Source organism: Primulina huaijiensis, chromosome 11, assembly GCF_012295235.1.
Source record: "Primulina huaijiensis isolate GDHJ02 chromosome 11, ASM1229523v2, whole genome shotgun sequence".
In the NCBI taxonomy this organism is placed as follows: domain Eukaryota; kingdom Viridiplantae; phylum Streptophyta; class Magnoliopsida; order Lamiales; family Gesneriaceae; genus Primulina; species Primulina huaijiensis.
Window position 1 is genome coordinate 2,561,469 of NC_133316.1, and position 22,204 is coordinate 2,583,672.

The 22,204-nt window shown below is 36.8% G+C and overlaps 2 protein-coding genes across 4 annotated transcripts; both read right to left on the bottom strand.

The window, feature by feature from the left end:
• Positions 1–482: 482 nt before the first annotated feature.
• On the bottom strand, positions 483–4,362 carry LOC140989047 (subtilisin-like protease SBT3.6). Of its 2 annotated transcripts, none has more exons than XM_073458215.1 (11): positions 4,230–4,362; positions 3,782–3,873; positions 3,522–3,619; positions 3,280–3,432; positions 3,094–3,205; positions 2,459–3,002; positions 2,171–2,268; positions 1,856–2,095; positions 1,667–1,781; positions 1,358–1,583; positions 483–1,108 (listed from the first exon to the last, which is right to left on the bottom strand). In XM_073458215.1, exons 2-11 carry the CDS (start codon positions 3,856–3,858, stop codon positions 552–554), a joined length of 2,220 nt encoding a protein of 739 aa, XP_073314316.1. In that variant the 5' UTR covers positions 3,859–3,873; positions 4,230–4,362; the 3' UTR covers positions 483–551. The 2 variants fall into 2 exon arrangements, with proteins under 2 accessions (XP_073314316.1, XP_073314315.1); XM_073458214.1 differs by having other exon boundaries at positions 4,122–4,282.
• Positions 4,363–15,485: 11,123 nt separating this feature from the next.
• On the bottom strand, positions 15,486–21,725 carry LOC140988823 (squalene synthase-like). 2 transcript variants are annotated; one of them, XM_073457894.1, is made up of 15 exons: positions 21,538–21,725; positions 21,066–21,271; positions 20,408–20,450; positions 20,195–20,284; positions 19,145–19,220; positions 18,606–18,675; positions 18,068–18,211; positions 17,878–17,982; positions 17,600–17,746; positions 17,320–17,395; positions 16,686–16,774; positions 16,183–16,274; positions 16,038–16,083; positions 15,881–15,950; positions 15,486–15,784 (listed from the first exon to the last, which is right to left on the bottom strand). In XM_073457894.1, coding segments are annotated over exons 2-15 (1,245 nt in total). In that variant the 5' UTR covers positions 21,261–21,271; positions 21,538–21,725; the 3' UTR covers positions 15,486–15,782. The 2 variants fall into 2 exon arrangements, with proteins under 2 accessions (XP_073313995.1, XP_073313996.1); XM_073457895.1 differs by having other exon boundaries at positions 21,066–21,268; positions 21,538–21,678.
• Positions 21,726–22,204: the final 479 nt, after the last annotated feature.

Here is a 22,204-nt window from a genome sequence, read left to right on the forward strand (position 1 = left end):
AAACATTCTCGTATATACATCGAAAAATACAAGAAAAAGGTAACAAAAGGTAACGAAATATAAGTATGATTAATCGTTTGTCAACCAATTGCCTGCATTATTTTTGATGGAATTGCATTAAATTAGGCTTTGAGATTGAAAAAGTCTAGAGGTCATTTAATTTCACAATATCAATATAAGTGATATCATTTGAAAAAGTAAACTAAAAATATTCTAGTAAAATGTATAGTATTTTGGTGAAATATAATTTTTTTTTGGTTATGTCGTTTAAAAAACTCTTATAAGGTTGTTTTACGATTCAATTTTGTGAGACGGATCTCCTATTCGATCAGACTCATGAAAAAGTATTATTTTTTATGTCAAAACTATTGCTTTTAACTACCGATATGGATTGTGTTAACCGTTCTTACAAATATAAATTTGTGAAACCGTATCACAAAAAAACTTAACTTTTAAAATAAAAATAAAGACGAAATGGTTCGTTTTGGGCAAAGAAATTGATATATTTTAACGAAGTCATCATATACCTTGGTTAAAATAACATAATTAAACTAGTATTCTTCAAGAACAGATCGAACAATCAAGGGAATCCTAACATGATGGAATCCATCATCCCACACCAAACTTCCAAACGAGTAGACTCCTTGAACGCTCAAATTGGACCAAAATGTCACCTTAAACTTGATCTTCTTCACTGTTGAACAAAACTTAAGAATCCCAGGTTCCACTATCACATGTGTACCAGGAGGAGCCTTGATCCTAGCAACGTAAACTGACGAAACGGAACCCACATTCGTCACGGTTCTTGATACAGTGACACCCCTTTTCAGCTCAGGAATGGTGACAGAAGGCAGATTAAAGTTCGCCAGGAAGCTCGTCGTTTTCGGGCAAGCAGTTTTGGTTCTGGTAAATGGGGTGATTGATGAGGCATTATAGCCCATGGCACATAGGAATCGAGTGTAGTCACCCGTGTCTGTGTCAAATATTAGACCGGGATCGATGGCTTTGTTGGGATCGATATGGCCACCACCATAATCGAAGGGGTCAGCTTGTTTGTATGGAGATCCTTCTGCAACCGCTGGCTGGCCATATTCGTCAGTTGACAAGGCTGCATACATGTGAAGAAAAATGGAAAAATCACCTAAGTTGATTCAAGAATGAGTAAAGAAAGAACTAGAAAAATGCATGTAAAGGGAAATGTTAATCCCTACTGAAACATTCATATTAGTCTCAAAGGTCTAAATTACTGACCTTTTCGTGTAAGAAAAAGGGCAAAATAAACAAGGACATGACAATTTAACCATTAAATCATCATATGGCCTAAACATAACAATCGAAGTAGCAATATTTCCTTTACCTGTTGTGATGAGGGCAGACTTAATTGCAGCAGGACTCCACTTAGGATGGATGGTTTTAATAAGAGCCACAATGGCAGTTACATGGGGGCAGGCCATGGAAGTTCCCGATTCGAATTTGAAGTGAAACGGAGAAAGTTTGTTTTTCTTGATGTCATCATATGGTTGAGCTGCTTGAGCAGCAGACCACGAGGCGAGAATGTTAACTCCAGGAGCAGCAATATCAGGCTGTGGGATATTTAGACTTCGACCTTAAAATATATGTCGCATATATTTGTACAAAAAGTTGAAATGAGACCTTTTTTGGTTACCTTAAGCACAGACGGGGAGAGAGAACTTGGCCCTCTAGAAGAAAAGAGTGCAACATTAGGGGACACCTGCTGCCCTACTGCTGTCTTTGGAGCATTATATTTTATAACAGGATTTCTGTTTCAAGATTGAAAATCTTCTCTTATTTGTGAACACGAGGATTAAAGAGCCTTCGAAAATAAGGTTTTTACCTAGTTGATGCTATGTAGGAGAGTATGGAAGTTCCTATTGTGAAGTCCACTTGGGCACAAGGAACTTCCAAGCACAGGCTCACATCTTTAGTCAGAAACCTTGCAAAAACGATTCCGACGCCCTCGACTTCATGTACAGAACTTTCAGCAGTGGAAACAAACCTTTGGCTTCGTGATTCAAAACAAAGAATGACTTTTCCCTTGGCTAGAGTTGCATTCAACGATCCAGAAGCGCAACTTCTGTTATCAATTTGATACATGCAACTCATTTTTTCTTTTTTGGAAGACGTGCAACTCAATTTGAAAATACTTTACCTTGCATCATCTTCATCAGCACCGGTTGCTGCGATGTCTTCTCCATACACAATAGGATAGAACTTGTCAAGATCCTTGCTTATGAACAAAGATTGACCCTGTATAAAAGTGCAAGGACTTAGCCCTTTTGGAACAATTAAAAGCTTATAAAAACAATACAGATTGTCGTAATGGTAAAACTCGAATGTTTTGAATTATAGTACATGTTTCCGCTCCGCTAGTTTCTTCAAGTTCATATAATTGTCACTCATGACAACAGGTAAATCTATAAACTAGTGGAATAAGTACCACAAATGTTTGATTATTTCCGATGGTTAATGCTACTGGAAAAGCTCTATCAATGGTGCTTGCAGCAACTGTTATCATCCACGGAGCAGTATTCACAACCGTCTCAGGAAATGGACCGCTATTTCCACCCGAGCAGATGACAGGAATCCCACTAGCCACAGCATGGAATGAGCCTACAGACACAACGTCGTTAAAGTAACTCGAAAGGGGTGGCATTAAACCCAATGACATCGAAATAACATCCACTCCATCGTGTATTGCATCGTCCAGTGCAGCAAGAAGATCAGCCGAGCTGCATCCACCCGTCGCCCAACACACTTTGTACATAGCCAACCGAGCAGATGGGGCACCCCCTCTAGCCATCCCATGTCCTAATCCCAAAAAACTCACGTTTTTAACCAAAGAACCAGCTGCAATGGATGACGTGTGTGTCCCATGGCCTGATGCATCTCGAGGGGACATAAACTCCGTGCCATTTTCTGTTATCAGCTCTCCTAATTCGGCCTTGTAACCTTTAACATACCAACGGGCACCGATGATTTTCCTGTGAATAGACACCATATTTCAAATTCCAATCTTCATTGAGTCATGATAGCAATGTGAATCCCTTTATCTATTTTAGACAAAAGGTTTACCCGTTGCATTTCGAATTATCAAACTCTTCTCCAACCTGGCATTTGCCTTTCCAACGTGATGGAACTGGTTCCATTTCATCGTCTTTAAAGCTTTCTGACTCAGGCCATATTCCTGCTCTAAAGTAACTGACGAATCAAACTTATATTTACAATACACTTCACAAGATTTTACTTGTTCGTTCTTACCAGAATCAAGAACACCAATGATAGAGCCACTCCCTGACCGAGATTTTACTAGAATCCCACCATTTAAATGATTTACGTGCAGAAAATCCCAACTTCGAGTCGTGTGCAGATGAAGAATACTGTTAGGAATGACACTAACAACACCAGGCAAACCTGAAATTCACGAGTTACGTAATGGTAGTCAAAGAAGTAAAAAAGACATTGAAGTACTGCACAATTATTTAAACTATAAATCCCAAAACCTGCAATAGTTTTGGCCTGGGATGGACTCAAGACTGCAGCAAATCCAGAGAATCCATGTTTGTAGCTGTACAAAATTGATTCACTTGCAGCTTCTTTGCTACAAAAAGTTAACATGAAATGATTCTATTGATTTCAAACTTTTCTGGAAAATCAAATGCAACATAGCGTCGAGCTGCAACGTAATTCAACACTGTGAAGAAGTAGAAAAGAACAAAGTTAGTTGGAAACTAAAAAATGGACTGAATAGGATTATATATACCTTTCGAGAATGCCTGAGAGAAGCTCATGGTGAGAATTTTCAACAAGATGAGGCTCATCCTGCTGCCTGTCTCCCATATAAACAATGTGAACCTACACATATATAACCAAGGAAATTCTCAATCTTCGAGCTCGAATTACGACATTGTCGTCCACCAAAATTGACATGATGCCTATACCTATGCCTATGCCTATGTTAGCAACCAATTCATACCCATAACCATTTATTTGTACAATTTTTTTGGGCAGATTCCATGTTCAAAACCCACATTTTTTAAACCAATAGTATCTTAGGCATCATAGAAAAAAAATTAATTTTTTCTCAAGAAACAGGAACTCACATTGCTGGAAACTGCACCTTCGGCAGCAAAGCAACAAAGTTGGTAGGTGACAAAGAAAAGAACGACACAAACCCAATGAAAAGCCATATTCATGAACTCAGCACTAACTTGAAGCGAAGCATTTAAATACACCTACTGCCCAACTAGCTAGCTGTGGAAAATCTCGGTTGTTCCATTTGAACTTAGTGGTGATAACTGTTGCTAAACAGGATCTCCCATTTGTCTCGCAACCAGTAATGTCAACACATTTCACACTATCAAAGTACGTGAAGTTGAGTAAGCCGGTCACTACTCAAATTTAAAAATAAATAAAATTATATATATATAATTACAAATAAAACCTATCTGTACATATATCTTTTTTGTGTAATAAGCAATTGAAACACGATATTTAGATTGTTGTATGATTTAAAAGAGTGAAGTTGAATTATTGATACAAGTCATAGTTTTTAATAGAGCGGTAAAAGTTCAATAAGTCCTATGATACATATACGATGGTGTGTGTATTTGCTCTGGTGTTAGTAGAACTATCAAAGTGTCATGTTTGAACTATTGTATGATTTAAAAAAATGAAATTACACCGTTACTGCAACTTGTAGTTTTTGATAAACCAACAAACGCTCGATCAATACAGATGTAGTGAAAGTAAAAGCTTGCAAACTAAGCAAGTAGCGTTGGGACATCAATGAGAGTGGGTTGGCCATTACTGAGAAGAGAGAAGACCGCCTAAAGTTAGTGACTTCATGTTTTCCGTGGAACGAAAATGGGATTTCAGTTGGAGTGGAGATGGTGATGTCACTTCCACTAACTTAGTGCATGAGTTAATTTTTTCTTTACTTTATTTATTTTTTAAATTTTGATTTTTGATATTTAATTAATGCTTTATGAAGACACTTTGATCGACTTCCACTGTTTCTTCTAAAGTGAAAAATAGCCAAATGTTACTTTCTATGAAGATCTTGTAATATCTTGGATAATTATTGGCTTTATTTATGCCACTTTTGAAATGTTTCTAATTATCATATTTAAGATAGAGTAGGTCTTCAGCAAGTCAATTTGTGACTTGAGTTTTATTGATTTTATATAAAAATAATATTTATTATAATAATATTTTACGATTTTATCCAATTATGACATTTATTTTATATGTACACTCATGCAAGTTTCACAGATAAAGTCCTTGAATTATAAGTATCATGAGGTCCATGAGTTTAGTGGATCATGAAATTTGTTAGGAAATGTATTGTATATTTTAAATTCGTTCTTAGTCGATTCAGTTGCCTAAAACGAGGATAAAAGTCGCTCAAGTTTGAGACTAATATATATTATATAAACATCGTGTTTCATTGGGCATGAAGATATCTATTTATATAGATGGATGCTCATTTGATGAGACACTGAAAAATCATCCATCGGATTTTCCCATTGGTTATCATTTATCGAGTGGAATAATATGCGGTTATGGTTGTAAATCATTAGTCCTTAGACCTGCCGTAACATGGAGGTTACGTATTAGCATGCACTTTGATCCATTTATCGACTCTATTGAGGGTCATCAGGTGGTGATGTTTGGTGTACTTTCAAATACGTACGTGCCAATGTATTGTAGTTAGATATTCACATCTTACTCACGGGTGTGGATATCTTATGTGATTTGATGAGTTAATAGTGCAATGAATCTCTGGCCAGATTAAGACATGTGCATCATGGAAAGGTATTTCCTTAGTTGCACATATTATGATACCATTATTGCTCAAAGATAGATCACATCATTATCGAATTCATTTGCAACTCTCGATGTACCAATGATTACAGATTCGATCGGGATATATGAGTTGAAGGGACTATACTGCCGCGATGTAATCGTGGAAGTGGAAGTGGAAGTGGAAGTGGCCGTGAAATTTTTCCCGTGAAAAATTGGTGTTGGCCGCTTTTCTTGAGGATAGAGGGTGGACAAAACTTTCTCTACCAAAACCTCTGTGTAAAACTTTTATTATTTCATATAATTTTTAATAAAATATTTATAGACTTTGATTCCTGGTCACATCATGACTCCTTCTCCTATTAAGCTTTATACTCATAATATCATTAGGATTTCTATTTAAATTAATTAATTAAAATTCTAATATTTTATATATCATGCAAAGTCAGCTTTTTTTATATATTCATATGTACATGTATAGACATATATGTAAAATTCGATAACCAATTATTTAATTTTTTAATCAATTGTTAATCAATTCTAGACATTTCTAGAATATTCAATGAGAATCATATACATATAGTAATCACTACTACTAATATTATTATTTAATTATTTTATTCTAAATTAACTAAATAAACAATTATGAACCCATATCAGAAAGTGCCGATGTACCGAATGTACAAATCTTGTTAATATAATGAAAATTAAAAATTTCGAATATCAAAATTTCTTCTGATCCATTTTTGGCAGATGCCAATTTTGTGAATTTCTTCATCAAAACAAACAGTTTCACTCTCCTTACTTAGTTACAGTCGAGCTAACTTCCACAACTTCAAATACATGGAATCTACTTATAAAATTTGATCTCCATCAAATTACAGTCGTCAAATTCAACTCCTTGAACTTGACTATCTCAATGAGAATACAAAATCCGATACTTGTGTGACCCTCAATGGTTTAGGGTTACAGCTAGCTATTGGTTCCCAACTTCATGTGATTCAGAATAACATTTATTCTTATTCAGACTTACCCTAATTAGTCTCATTCTTTTCATGAACACATTGATCAAGAATTTCATTACTCAACTTTGATTGCCACCATCAGATCATAAATAGAGCGTCCAGTAGAATTGCCCCATGATCCCCTAGGTATCACTGATAATGCTTGCAAAAACCTTAAGTTATGGTTAGCGTACAGTAAATGAAGAGAGTACAACTGTCAAATTTAGTGAAAGAGTCCACAAAAATGACAACTGCAAAAATTTGGAACAGTGAAAATTTTTTACCTTCAAAATTTTCGATTTTCATTATATGAACGAGATTTGTACCATACATCGATGATTAGATGTCTGATCGTCGATCGAGATTGTAATAAGTTCATAATTACTTAATTGATGAATTTAGAATATACTAATTTAATAATAATTGAGCAGTCATGATTACTATATAAGATTCTAATAAAATATTCAAGAAATAGTCTAAAATTATTTAATTGATTAAGTAATTAAAATCATATATTATCAATAGTTGATAATCCTTTAATTATTCCATAGATTTTCAAGAATAAAAATACAACATGAGATTTTTAAATAATAGAAATATAGAATCTCGATTCAAGGATAATTATGGATGGATTGAAATGTTGTGTTTATTAAATACAAATTATCAAAATTTGATAATCTCGAACCGATTTGGTGTCCAATATTCTTAAACACAAATGTAAATCAAATCTAAACACCATATGAATTGTTTAAATCATACAACACTGAAAAATGTTTTTACCGTCAAAACAAACAAAAAATCAAACTTTTGCTACGTTTTGAATACGATAAAACAATACTCCAACTATTTATACGATACTACTAATATTATGTAAAAAAAAACCTATACATTCATCTCACAAACAAATTACAAACGCATACATTTAAAAATTTACACACTATCAAAACCAACTATAAATATTTTATATTTATATCATTTTTTTAGTCTAAATATTAATTTCATTCTAAAAATAATTATTCATAATAAACCAACTTTACAAGTGCATAGAATTACTGGTAACTATAAATTTTATTCTTTGGATCAAGCAATATAAGATGTATTTCTTAGAAAAATGTGAAGTTCTAACTCGTTAAGAGGAATATTATTTATCCAAGTGTTCAAAAACAAAAAATCTGAAGTTAGTTATGACGTAAATAATAATTTCCACGTAATTATTATTTTCGGGTCTCTGCCCTTTTGAGGTTACTTTCATTTAAGTTTGTGATAAAAATGGAAAGAAACGGTAGGTAGCAGTCTTTTGCTTTAATAAATATATAAATGTGCGTGTCTTTTTTCATCATTTTTATTGGACTACAGTTTCGATATCCTTCACAAAAGAAAGAAATAAAAAGGATCAATTTATACTTAGCTATAATAATTTATTAGTGATTACTCATTTCAGCATAGAGTAGGTCTTATGTGAGACCGTCTCACGGATCTTAATCTGTGAGACGGGTCAACCCTACCCATATTCACAATAAAAAGTAATACTCTTTCATGGATGACCCAAATAAGCGATCCGTCTCACAAATACGACCCGTGAGACCGTCTCACACAAGTTTTTGCCTTCAGCATAATATGTATTTGGAGAAGTTAAGACGAGCTTAGTGTAAGTGAATTACGATTTTCTCAAATTATAAACATATTATATTTTAACGTAAAAAAATTTCATAAAAGCAAATTTTAGTAATATATTTGATACCCCATGGATGGGCCCACTACCCTTTGTTCATCCCTAGCCCAAATGGAAGATAGGCCCATCAAGGACCCATGTATTCTCCTATAAATATCATGTTTGAGTGTTTTCATTCATTATACTGTTTTCAGCAGCACTCTTAGCTGCTCTCCCCTCATATCATCAGTCTCTGACTTAAGTTTCGGAGGGGCTACGTCGCGACACCCTCCTGGCCTTCTTCTAACGGTCTTCTTCGTGATTTCAGGCTCAGATCAAATTTGAAGCCTGTGTCTGGACTAATGACATTTGCTGAAATCGGACCCTAAATTTTCCGTAAGTATCACTTGGCGCCGTCTGTGGGAACTTGAGTTGAGACGTAGAGATGGCAGGCATGAGAGGGAGTAGAAGAATTAACTCAGCATCATCGCGTCTTTAGATGGGACCCGAATAACCTCATCTTGAGACGAGACAGGAACCACCTCGTCATGAGGCAGGAGCTGAACAACCCCTTCACGAGACAAGGGCCGAGCAACCCCGTCCCAGTGAGAATGTGGGGAACTTGACCCTTGAAAAGTTGGGCCAATTTATCTCTCGGACAGTGGATGAGGTCATGAAAAAGAACCAAGAGTCTATGTTTGCTGAGGAACATGCCACTTGCCAGGAGCGAGAGGAAAATGATGAGGGCCACCAGAGTATGGTTGAAGAGACACAGCCCCTCCCAAACGAGGGGAATATGGAAATGGGAGAGAGAAGAAAATACGGATGTTGAGGCAGCAGTTGGGAAGCAGAGTGCCAGCACCCAAGAGAGGAAGTCCTTTTTCACTTGTCATTTTGGAAGAAGGGCTTCCTCCAAGTTTTCGACAATCAAATGTGAGAGAGTACAATGGACGTACTGACCCAGAAAAAAATTTGGAAAGGTTTGAGAACACATCTCTGTTGCATCAGTATTCAGATGGAGTTAAGTGTAAGGTATTTCTGGGCACGTTGGTGAGGTCAAACCAGCAATGGTTTAACACCTTGCAACCCAACTCTCTACAATCTTTCGAGGATTTTTCCCCTGCTTTCTTGCACAGATTCGCTAGCAGCAAGAGGCACCAAAGAAATTATTTTAGCTTGTTTGTGATGAAGCAGCAAGAAACTGAAACTCTGCGAGAATTTATCCGACGTTTCAATGATGCAGCGCTGGATATACCAGATGCTTCCCCTGACATCATGATAAGTGTCTTTACCCAAGGACTGAGGAGAGGGGATTCCTTTAAATCGTTGGTCAAGAAACCTCCATCAAGTTATGATGATCTGTTATCTCGGGCGAAAAAATATGTAAATCTAGAAGATGCCCAGCGGCATAAGAAGATGGAGCAACAGTCTGGGAGAAGTAGGGTTGAGGGAGCGGAAAAAAGAGGTAGGAAGAGAGGTTCGGGCGAGAGAGAGGGGGATAAAGTTAGGGGTAGAGGACAATTCTCACCTCATGTTCCTCTGGATATGAGTCGTGACAAGGTGATGGAGGTGAGGGAGCCCGAGGGGAGGTGGGAGAAGTCACAAAGGGTTGAGAGCAGTGCTAGATTGCTTTCGCGGGATAGACGAGAAAGATCCTCATCCGGGAGTCGACAGAGGTCTCGCTCGTCCCCTAGGCATGGCCAACACCCTCTGTTGATAAATCAGAGGATCGGGAATCAGAAAGGGGAAGGTCGAGGTCAATATGTCCCTCAGGAGCTCGTCGAACCGAGGATGAGAATGAATGAGGATAACCACCCTACGAGAGGAATGATTCATATGATCTCGGAAGTTCTACGGATGGAGACTCTAGGCAAGCTCGGAAGGCACATGGGAGAAGGTTGGAAAACTTTGAGATATCTAGGGGTGCAGACGCACCAAAAGAGCCCATCATCAGCTTTGAGCCGGAAGACCTCTGAGGCGTTGTGACTCCACATAACGATGCCTTGGTGGTTACGGCCACCATTGCCAATTATGATGTGGCGAGGATATCTATTGATAACGGAAGCTCCGTAAACGTCTTGTTCAAGAGCATGTTGGATCAAATGAAAGTGGAAGGATTTGAGTTTGAGCCGGTCTCTACCCAGTTGTATGGGTTTGCAGGACACACCATCCCACCTTTGAGTCGGATTGTTCTTCTCCTATCCTTGGGGGCTGATCCTCGGCGGGTAACAAAAATGATAGCCTTCACCGTGGTGGATACCCCGTCAGCATATAATGGAATTCTAGGATCGACAGCCGTGAAGGATTTTAGAGTCGTAGCTTCCACTTATTATCAGAAGCTTAAGTTTCCTATGGGAAAAGGAGTTGGAGTCTTGTGCGGGAACCAAAAAGTCGCGCGTCGGTGTTATGAAGGGGTAGTGAGGGAGGAGGGAAAAAGAACGCGTGTGGAGGTTAACATGATTAGGAAATGAAGAAGTTGGTGACTTGGTCCTGTTGAAGATACAAGAATAGTAGAGGGGAAAGTTGGACCCAGAGTGGGAGGTACTTTTCAGAGTGACTGAGAAATTTAATTCTCGAGCTTATTACATGGAGAATGCTCAAGGCAAGGCTTTAAAGAGGTTCTGGAATGCTTACCACTTTATGAAATATCATTCTGGATTTTATCGTTGATGTATTTCATAATTGAATCATCTCATGTAAACAGTTAGAACTCAATAAAATCAAGTTCTTCTTTTCAGTTCATAAATGTTGTTGTATTCTGAAAGTGAGAAAAATTTTATTTTCCTACTAAGGCATCGCCTAGTAGAGGAGCAGAGTGGAGTAGAGACATCTTTAAATTTTCCTACTAAGACATCGCTTAGTAGAGGAGCAAAGTCTAGTAGAGGAGCAGAGTGGAGTAGAGACATCTTTAAATTTTCCTACTAAGGCATCGCCTAGTAGAGGAGCAGAGTTGAGAAGAAGAAAAATAAAATTTTCCTACTAAGACATCATCTAGTAGAGGAGCAGAGTTGGGAATGAGAAAAATAAAATTTTTCTACTAAGACATCGCCTAGTAGAGGAGCAGAGTTGGGAAGGAGAAAATTAAAATTTTCCTACTAAGGCATCGCCTAGTAGAGGAGAAAAATAAAATTTTTCTACTAAGACATCGCCTAATAGAGGAGCAGAGTCGAGACAAAAAATTAAATTTACCTACTTGGGTTGCGCCTAGTAGAGGAGAAGAGTTGATGAGGAGAAATTAAATTTACCTACTTGGGCTGCGTCTAGTAGAGGAGAAGAGTTGATGTCAGAGTTTTATTTTCCTGCTAAGGCATCGCCTAGGAGAGGAGTCAGAAGGTGAGGAGGTTGAAGTTTGATTTTTCCTGCTAAGGCCCGGCTTAGCAGAGGAGTTACGAGATGATGAGGTAAAAGTTTTATTTTCTTACTAAGACCCGACTTAGTAGAGAAGTTACAAGATGATGATATGAGTTTTATTTTCCTGTTAAAGCATAGCCTATCAGAGAAGTTAGATGGTGAGAAGGTTGAAGTTTTATTTTTCCTGCTAAGGACTATTTTAGCAGAAGAGTCAAGGACACGGGGAAGTGAAAATTATTTTTCTTCAAAAGCTTAGTAGAATACCTTGAAGATGGGGTCGACGAGGGCATACCGTGTTAGAAAAATTTATTTGGTTTGTCGATAACGAATGATGTTTGCCGCTGCGAAAATTACGGGGATCGGAGGACGAGGCTTTGCAGGGCGAGCGCTCGACGTGCTAGGCGAGGGTGTGGTTGGGCGAGAGCTTGGCGCGCTAGGGTGACGGCGTGTAGGGGCGAGGGTGAGCACGGTCGGGCGAGGAGGCGAGAGCTCGACAGGGTGAGGGCGAGCACAGCCAGGCGAGAGCTCGGCAAAGGCGAGGGCGAGCACAGCAGGGCGAGGGGGCGAGAGCTCGGCAGGGGCGAGGGCGAGCACAGCCAGGCGAGGAGGCGAGAGCTCGGCAGGAGCGAGGCCGAGCGCTCGGGCGAAGGGTCTTGTGCACATTGTGCAGGCAAAGCGCGCGAGGGCGGCGATGGGCGAGGCTGCTATTGGCGCGGCGAGGGCAGGATTGTATGGCGAGGCGCTCGGGCGAGAGCGCCCAGGGCAAGGGACGAGTCGCCCGAGCGTGCAGGTGGCTTGGGCGAGGCGAGCGTGCAGGGCGCTGGGCGAGGCGATGGCGGGTGAAGGCAAGCAGGCGAGGGCGAGCGTGCAGGTAAGGGCGAGCGTGCGGGTAAGGGCAAGCGGGCAAGCGTGCGGGTAAGGGCGAGCAGACGAGGGCGTTGTTCCGGTGACAGGGCAGGGGTGCGTTCGGGAGAGTAGGGGAGGGCTCGCGTGGGGCGAGGCATGCGCAAGGGTGTATTCGAGCGAGTGGGCAAGGGCTCACGCAGGGCGGTGGCTCGGGCGAGGCTAGGGCGGCGTCTTCGGCAGGGTGAGGGCGTGCGCGAGGGTGTGGCGAGGTGGAGCCATGGCTTGCCAGGGTGACGGCGTGGTGATGATGAAGCGGCGCTAGGGTTAACGCGCAGGTGAGGCGCGGGCGGGGGAGAGCTGGTTAATGATTTGACGAGAAAATTCTGTATGGGTGAAGTAAGGAGAGAACCTATATTTGTAGGGAAAGCACAGACCAAATCTTTCCTTTTAAAGCAGGATTACGATGTGATTTGTTTCCAAATTTTTGGAGACTGACGAGCGACGAGGAGAAAATACACAACTCGCGCCCGTTGAACCGAGGACAACACAATTAATCGAACTTCGAACCTACGATTCAGTTCGACCCGAGAGGGGGAGACTGGTGATACCTTATGGATGGGCCCACTACCCTTGGCCCATCCCTGGCTCAAATGGAAGACATGCCCATCAAGGGCCCATGTATTCTCCTATAAATACCAGGTTTGAGTGTTTAATTCATTCATTCATTACACTATTTTCAGCAGCACCCTTAGCTGCTCTCCCCTCATATCCTCAGTCTCTGACTTGAGTTTCGGAGGGGCTACACCGAGACACCCTCCCGGCCCCCTTCTAACGGTCTTCTTCGTAATTTCAGGATCATAGCAAATTTGAAGCCTGCGTCTGGATTAGTGACACTTGCTGAAATCAGACCCTAAATTTTCCGTGAGTATCAATATTATATATATTATTATATTATATAACACGAGAACACCTCATACTAACTGAAAAGAATCGTGAATTAATTTTAGATTTGCCTAAAACATCATCATCTTATCAGCAATTATTTATCTTTATCTATGTCTTTGAATTATTAACTCGAACATAAAAAAAAAAAAAAAACTATTATAAAAATATTTTGTGACTTTTGTATTTTAATATGATCTCTAGAAGTCCACACAAATATTATTTAACATAAAAAATTTAATATGTATGTACGAATCTAGAAGTCCACACAAATATTATTTAACATAAAAAAATTAATATGTATGTACGCATCACATATACCACAGAATACTAATCTATTTAATCTATAAGTATAACTATTATATTCTAATAAAATATTTATTTATCTTTATTTGTAATTTTATATTTTTAATAAATAATCATATTACCAACATAAAAAATTATTACAAAAATCATGTAATTAAATTATTAATATCATTATTAAATTTTTATATAATTACTTTGTTAAACACACATGTACGTCATGAAAGATTTTTTAACCTCCTAATAATAATAAACATTAACAATAATATGGTTCGTTTAATTACACAATTTAGATGAGAATGACTTAATTTGATTGTCGAAACACAGTGAAAGGGACTTAATTGATTCAACGAAATATATATGATTAAAAATTTACCTCATGATTAGGGGTATAAATAAACCGACTCGTATTCAAGCTTATCGAATTCGAGTCGAACTCGAAGAAGTTTGAATTTTTTTCGAGCCGAACTCGAACTCAAATGATTTTGTTCGATAGTTCGCAAGCAGCTCATGAACCTTAATATTTTATTCATATAATATAATTTTATACTAAATAAATAAATTTCGAGTCTTTTGAGTACTTATTTTCGAACAATAATAGTTTGAAACGTTCGCGAACATGCTCGCCTGTTTCGAGCCAAATTCGAACTTAAACTTTAATTCGAACCGAATTCAAACCAATAATTTTAAAATTCTCGAACTTGAATAGAACTAATTCGAGCCTTCAAATTTTCGTCATATTCGGCCCACTTTGATTTGTTTACATCTCTAATCATGATACATACAAGACTAACTTTGACATTTGTTTTTCTTTAACAATCATTAGTCAAGAAAAAATATATTATCGTAAATTTATCAACACACAAGTATGTTTGAATCTTGTCCAAATCTTATCCAAATTCAAATTATCGTATAATCTCCCATTTTAAAATTATTATAATAAATTAAATTCATATAAAATTAATCTATAAAAAATTTATTTCACTCAATTTTTATATTTCTTATAAGAATTTTTTTTTAACATGCACGCATTGAGTGGAATGGATACTAGTTATTCATAAAGTCAACATGAATTTAAAAGTTTACTGCAACGTCAATGTGACATTTCACTTCATAGAACTCGAAGCCAAATGCCAAGATTAAATTCTAGCAAAGTCTTTTCATCTTTTTTTACGCCACCTCAAAATACGTAGTCAGTTGAATGCCGAGGATTAATCGAATTAACTGCACTTCCAATTTTTTTATTGCCACCAGTTCTTTGACAAAAGCATGTTTTACCACAATTTCACGCTTATTGCACGAACGCATGGCCTAAGTTGCTCCAAAGAAGAAAAATAAATGCATGAAGTATGCGATCAAAAACCGAGCTCTTAGCTGTCTAGACTAGTTAATTTGCCACCAAAAAGTTTTTTAAAAACATTCACAAGTCGAAATCGCAAAGGAAGGCGAAGAAGTACGTATGCGCATCAACTGGAAAATAAACAACTTTTTTCGATTGATATTATTTTTGGAGAGCTATGTTTAGTTTTAATATAAGTTTAATCGTCAGATTTATCAAAATAAAGACTACCGTCATTTCATTTAACAATTCATTCAATCGTTACCCTCAAAAAATACATATACTAATACATGGACATGGAAATTGCTTGAGATGACAAAAACGACACACTAAATACAAGATATATAATTCTCATCATTTGGATTTAAAGCAAACATATCTAATAGATTTCTCGGCTTATGTTAACATACATACCAGAAAGCAAAACACAGCAGAAACTTCAGCGACTCGCTAAGTTAGCACAAGGGATGAACTTCAAACATCATCCTGGTCTTTCTACAGCTACTTATTTATAACAAGAGATTCCTGCATTTTATGAAGAACGCCATGTGAATTGGAAACCATTTTCTATTGCAAATTGCAATGACTAAAAATTACTATATCTTGGATGGAAACACTTACAGACAGCAGTAGCTCGAGTTGCAGATAAGTATGATACAAGAATGGCCAGTGCGATAAAGATGATAACAAACTGCAAGAAATAAACATAACTAGAAATTTATAAGATGGGAGGAGTCTGTTTCGATTGAAACAGAAGAAAAAGGAATTTGATGCTAACCGTAGCAGTATTATATTGGGGCTTGCTCTGGATCACGTAAGATTTCCTGGTGCAAAAACAAGAAGCATTGTCTTAAGTCAACAATAAAATTCTGGAGAAAACAACTATAAAATTCTGGAAGATAAAAACTAAAAAGCTAAACAACCTTTCGTTTATGGTTCCCGAATCCCTGCATATTTTCAAGATCACTTCTAAGTTGTCTTTTGTCTTTCTAGCATTAGGATCATTGTCATCAATCTAGAAGTTTCAGAAAACAGCCCGTTTGTAATGTATGAAGGGAAACGATAATGCAGGCAAAGGAAAAAAATTCAACATTCAACAGTGTCATTAAATAATTTTAATTTCAAGACTTTTATCGGTTGTCTGTTATGTGTACGTATTTATGAACAAAAATTCCAAGGTGTAAACTGTGCATGAAAAGCTTATAGAATATGACAGATTAACTATGAACATAAAAATCTGAAATAGAAACTTGCTGATGAAATTTCGAATGTTTCAAAACCTTGATCTACTCAATTGGATGCAGAAATATTTGTAGGTAAATTAATTGATGCCAGTTTACAGTAAATTGTGCTTAAACTCTTGCCATGAAACCTGTTGCATGCCTCTAATCAGGAATGTTATACTCATATAGATGAAGTTTCTTACCTTAAATTTTAGCATACGAGAGAAATCATAAAAGGCTCCATACACATCTGGCATGGCCTTAGTTCGGTCAATAACTTTGGCAGTAAGACCTAGGGCAAGAACAGGAAAACAAAAAACATAGTATCTTTTGTTGAAAACAGAATTAAATGAAAACAGCACGGCATTTCAAGAAGTCTGGCAGAAATATAAAGTAAAGCCAAATGCAACCTGAACTTTGGTCAAGTTATTTCGTCATAAACAGCCACATTTGGATATAGCATAAATTCACGTATTGCACTTAAAGTTAAATTCTGTGTGGTTGGTTACCGACAAAACGGTCGATAATTTAGGAAGCTTTTCAGCTTGTGAGCTATTTTCAAGGTCAAGAACATTGAGAAGCAAAAGCAAGAGTGAAAAGACTGATCATTGGTGTAATAGCAGGCCAACACAAAACATTTTCAGGTATAGATTGATGTAAATATTTCGTGACCAAATAATTGATTTTGCCACTTTGCCTATTACATATGTACCTCCACTTGCAACAAATTCAGTTTCTCAATCTCATGAGTGTGTTACACAGACAAGAATGGAAACAAGAAATAAACACAAACCATGTTGTCGTGAAAGAAGATCAGATTGAGAGAAATCATCTTACCACGTCTCATTTTCACAACACCTCTGAATACTTGAATGTTGTTGTAGCACAAAGCAAGAGTCCCTATTGCCATTACCTGTGGATATTAATAAAGCCAACTCAAATGTACTTTCTGACATTTTACAACAGAAATTTGAATGCAAGCCAGAACCACTCATGGATGTCGTGATGACATTAGCCATGCAAGATATTCACAGGCAGTAATATTTTTTAATGTTCTAGACAACAGAACTACGGTTTAATTGAGAAAATATTTCAAATGATCCATTAACATGTATACCTGTGGAATTGCACAAAATCGGAAGATTGCTGGATCCCGCAAAGCAGACATGTACTTCAGGCAGTCTTCAACATGTGATAAAGCATTTGTGACCATGTCATTCAGGCACTCTACTGCCTTAACTGAATTGTCTTCATATTTTAAATCCTGGAGGAAATCCAAACAGCAGATACTGATTTGATTTTATTGAGTTACAATTAAATCCACAACTGTGAACAACTTAACTTCTGTAATGAATTTCAGTATTGAGATAAGGCATGAAGCAAGGAAAAAAATACCTCGAGTTTGTTAACATATTTATTCCAAATTTGGCGAGGCCAAAACATTCTTGATTTGGGAATCTCATTGATATCCTCCAGATAATCCCTGATAATATTTGTTTTCTACGCTTACCGCAAAGAAACAAGGCAAGTATCATGAGTTTCGAATGGGAGAGAAAAAGTAAAACATTGATTTTGCTAACAATACCTGAAGAAATAAACCCATTGAGTTCGAGAGAGCATCTGACGCAAGATCTTCTTTTCCTGAAGCATGGAAAAGCTTTGACAATCCTAATCCAACAAGTCCAGCCACATAGTGACAATATTCATCATAATCATCTACTGTTTCTACCTGGGAAGAGTAAAAAATTGTTATGAACTCAATTTGATGCTTGTCGTTCCATGCATAGGACTCCAGGATATTTCATATTTCTTATTTCGCCAATGGCAAAACAAAAGGCAATAAGTAGATACTACGGTTGCTAAGAGATCTAGAATTCATAAGCTGACATCTCTACTTCCTGATGAATAACAGTTTAGAACACGAGCAAAGCTTTTAAGTGACATTCTAGGTTCCATGACATCACTTCTTTGCTGATGAGTAACAGTTTTGAAAATGTTGTCGAGTACAGAAACAATCAAAGATAATATTAGTATATTCTAGATTCTTTTGAAGACTTGGCCAAACAACAAGTAACCCAAAATTACAAAGCACTAATACAACCAACACGAGCGTGAATAGCTACCTCCTTGCATATAAATTTTGCCATTCCTGCACCCATTCTCAAGGTAATATCCTCAATAGCCTCTTGATAACTGCAAAAGAGAACAAAATTTTTCATTCACAAAAAACATCATTTTACACATCGAACTAGTTGTGAACCAAAACAATTCAAGTTAACAATGCCAAGCATCAACAATCAGAAGTGTAGCATCACATAAGAAATGAAGCATGATTTTATGAGGAGATTGTGGAATTGAAAAAAATCGACCATCACCAGCAGAATTCAGATTATTTCCAATCTCTACAACTGGTGTGCAGAGTCCAGTTTCCTGGCTAATTTTAATTATTTTGCTTCCAGGTTCTCTCTCCACAATCTAGTTCAAATGTAATGCTCTACTCAATCTCGTCCACTAGTAGAAATATTGTTTGGAAAAGCATATAGTACTAACATTAATTTAGTTCCCTAGTTCAATTCATTGAATGCCAAATAAATTGTACACACATTTCAAGAAAACATAGATATACTACTACATGAGCAATGATGTCAGTAAAGAGGTTTACCTGCTTCCAAGCTCCAGGAAGGCCGTCGTTAGATGATGGAACTCATCCATGAGAACCTTGTAGTCCTTAGTCCCACCTGAAAGGTTATACAAGGATGGCTTAGAAATTTAATGAATCCAGTGGAGTATAGATAACAGAGAAGAAGATTCATCAGGATGTCCCTCATGTTCGAAATAATGAAGGTGACAAAAGCGATCGGCAGAAATAGAAGTGTCTATCAAAAAAACGAGACTCGGCATCATTTGAAGAGTAACCAACCCTTGCACGAGTAAGTTGAAAATGGTGGGAATTTATATAATACTTTTTGACTAGTCTGATGCTTCGTACTACTATAGCAGCAGCCAGAAAGAATACTGCTCACTCCTGCCCCATTAATTTTGATCATATCTCTTTCTCTACTTTGTCGTGATTAGGACACTCAATGTTTGATAAATGGTTCTATAGTCATTCTGATGAAGATTACAATAAAAGACAGAACTATTGTAGCATAAAGTGGGAGATTGGTACAAGAATGATGATATCTCATTCGACTTTAACATAATGATAACAGAAAAAAATCTAAGGTAAACAACAGGAATTATAGGTGTCCCATTTACCAATCAAAGCAGGTAATGTGTCCGTAGAAAAAATCCAAGCCTGCATTAGTTTACAATGTCAAGAATTATGACCAAAATGCCTTAGCAGGTGCTGTAAGTTGTAACGACTATATTCAGACCAAAAGCTCATTCTTTTAACAGCATACGGTTTACTTTAAGAAGGATAGTTGGTGAATGCCAGTATATCAAGTTTTTATTTCCTTCATTACTTCAGGACATGCTTGGATGAGGATGTGTAAAAGATGAATTGAGAGTCAGGATTTATAACAACGTTTGTCAAAGTGACAGACAAGAAAGTGAAGCCTCGTCAGATCTAACTATAGTATGTTTATATTAATAACAAAGAGCAAATACAAATTAAGATGATCCCAAACACTGTCCTTAAAGGAATGAAATAAGAGCCCATAATAGTAATAACATGAAGTAGATCAAATGCCAGAACTCGAAAACTCACATGAAAAATGCCATTCACGGTCATATATATGACGGTGAAAAGACATCAAAATCGGTACTTTAACCTCTGTTGCTATGCTCGTATCATCCTCTGTCATATTAATCAAATTAATCATTAAGGTGGTTATTTGGGAATCTAAAATTTAAAATGAAATATTTTACCAGCATTAGAATGAAAACTGTAAAAAAATATGCTACCAATAGGAAATCTTACCAACAGTATCAAGAGCTCGGAGAACCAAATAGAAGATGCATATCTGCAAAATTCCATGTTATTTGCTTGATTAGCCAATTGAATTCTAAAATAACTAGAGAATAAAACAAAACCAAAATACGAGCCCTTTCGTTATGATCACACTTCATTTAATCTAGTTGTTATATTTGTTACCAACTTGTTTCTTAGTGTTAATCAAGAACCAAATCTTTAGATGCTTCTACCTGGTATTAGCATCTGTCCATAGTTCAGTGACAGCCTATTATAGAAAATTTTTTTTCCTAATCAAGACATCACAAGTTAGCTCAATTCCTTTTAAAATTGAAAATTGATTGAGTATAACTTAAAATTTGATGAAGTTGGTTTTGGCGATGATTTGGGTTCTTTTTTGCCCACAATCCCCCAAGCATCGTATCCTCCTTAGATATTAATTTCATTCATATTTATACAGGTCTCGGCTTACATTATTGTTGGACAGGCTATTATAAAGTCTAACTTTTGGAAAATTTTGTTTTCAAGGCATTCACACAAAAATACAATGCTAAAGACTAAAAACTTAAGCAGAGCCTTCTCAACAAAAAATCTACAACGATATCAACACCTGGCAAAATTTCAACCAAAATAACGTAACAGGAAAAGACAAATAAACTGAACTTACTGCATCACGAAGATCGGTATCTAGCTGCTGAATAACGAGAGCAAAACTCCTCGAAACTTTGTGAAGCATAGAGTAGCAAAATCCCCAGTGCGGCTCCGACGGAATCTGCTTCTCCGCATTCCTAGCCGCCAACTTCAGCTTCACCAACGGATATAAATCGTCCGGATGCTGCAAAATTGCACGCAGACTCCCCATTTTTACCCCTGCTGCTGAACAACAATTTAAAACAAAAAAAAATCAAAATCAAATTCCAACCTCTCTACAAACCATATATCAATCCAAAAAACATATAACGAATGGACATCCTTCAATCCGATTCCAGATTTCGAAAATCAGGGTATCCAAATATGATTCCCAATCATTTTGCCCGAAACTTGAACCGAAAAAAACAGCATGGATTCAGAACAAAAAGATCTGAATTTCCAAGCAAGATCTTCAAGCAAAAATCACTCAAATTAAGTGCATTCCGTACCTTCGTCGGGTTTGAAAGCGGTCTGTTCTGGTAAATGCGAATCTTTAGAGAATTTATGGTTCGTGATGATCGAAAATAGGACGTAACAATGAAGCTATTGAAATTGCGAATTCGTCGGTCCATATATATTTGATATAATCAATGGCATTGATAGAATAAAGTTGGTAAAGGACCTCGCACTGCCTCATTTACTCACACACAAAAAAATGTCTACGTGGCCACTTTCAAAAAAACAAAATAAATAAATAAATAATCATTTTGTTTTTCCTATTATTTTTTTAAAAATTTTATATTTTTAAACAAATAATATGTGATATGATCTTACATATCTATATTTAAAAAAAAAAAAAAGATCGATTCGGCTTCATATTTAGAGTGAAATATAATAATTTTGACATAAAAAATAATATTTTTTTATAAATTGGGTTTTAGCTAACAAATTATAACATAATAGCATAAACTTATATCAAATAATTTTTATGAGACCATTTGGTCAATTTTGTGATATGTTTATCCTCCCTGACTAACTTATAAAAAATAATATTTTTTATGTTAAAAATATTACTTCTTATAATAATTATAGATCGAGTCGACCTGAACATCTTATAAATATAAATTCATAAGACCGTCTCACAACATACCAACTTTTTTTATATGTATTTTTGAA

Bases quoted from the DNA above. Each gene is read 5' to 3' on its own strand.
- LOC140989047 (XM_073458214.1), bottom strand. From the start codon at position 4,214: ATGAATATGGCTTTTCATTGGGTTTGTGTCGTTCTTTTCTTTGTCACC. The intron at 1,584-1,666 runs GTAACCAAAAAA...AATATCCCACAG, and splicing joins TCTCCCCGTCTGTGCTTAAG to CCTGATATTGCTGCTCCTGG. The intron at 1,109-1,357 runs GTAAAGGAAATA...ACATGTATGCAG, and splicing joins GTCTGCCCTCATCACAACAG to CCTTGTCAACTGACGAATAT.
- LOC140988823 (XM_073457894.1), bottom strand. From the start codon at position 21,260: ATGGGGAGTCTGCGTGCAATTTTGCAGCATCCGGACGATTTATATCCG. The intron at 18,676-19,144 runs GTAAACCTCTTT...TCTCTTTTGCAG, and splicing joins TTCCTGGAGCTTGGAAGCAG to TTATCAAGAGGCTATTGAGG. The intron at 18,212-18,605 runs GTAGCTATTCAC...TACTCTTCCCAG, and splicing joins CAAAATTTATATGCAAGGAG to GTAGAAACAGTAGATGATTA.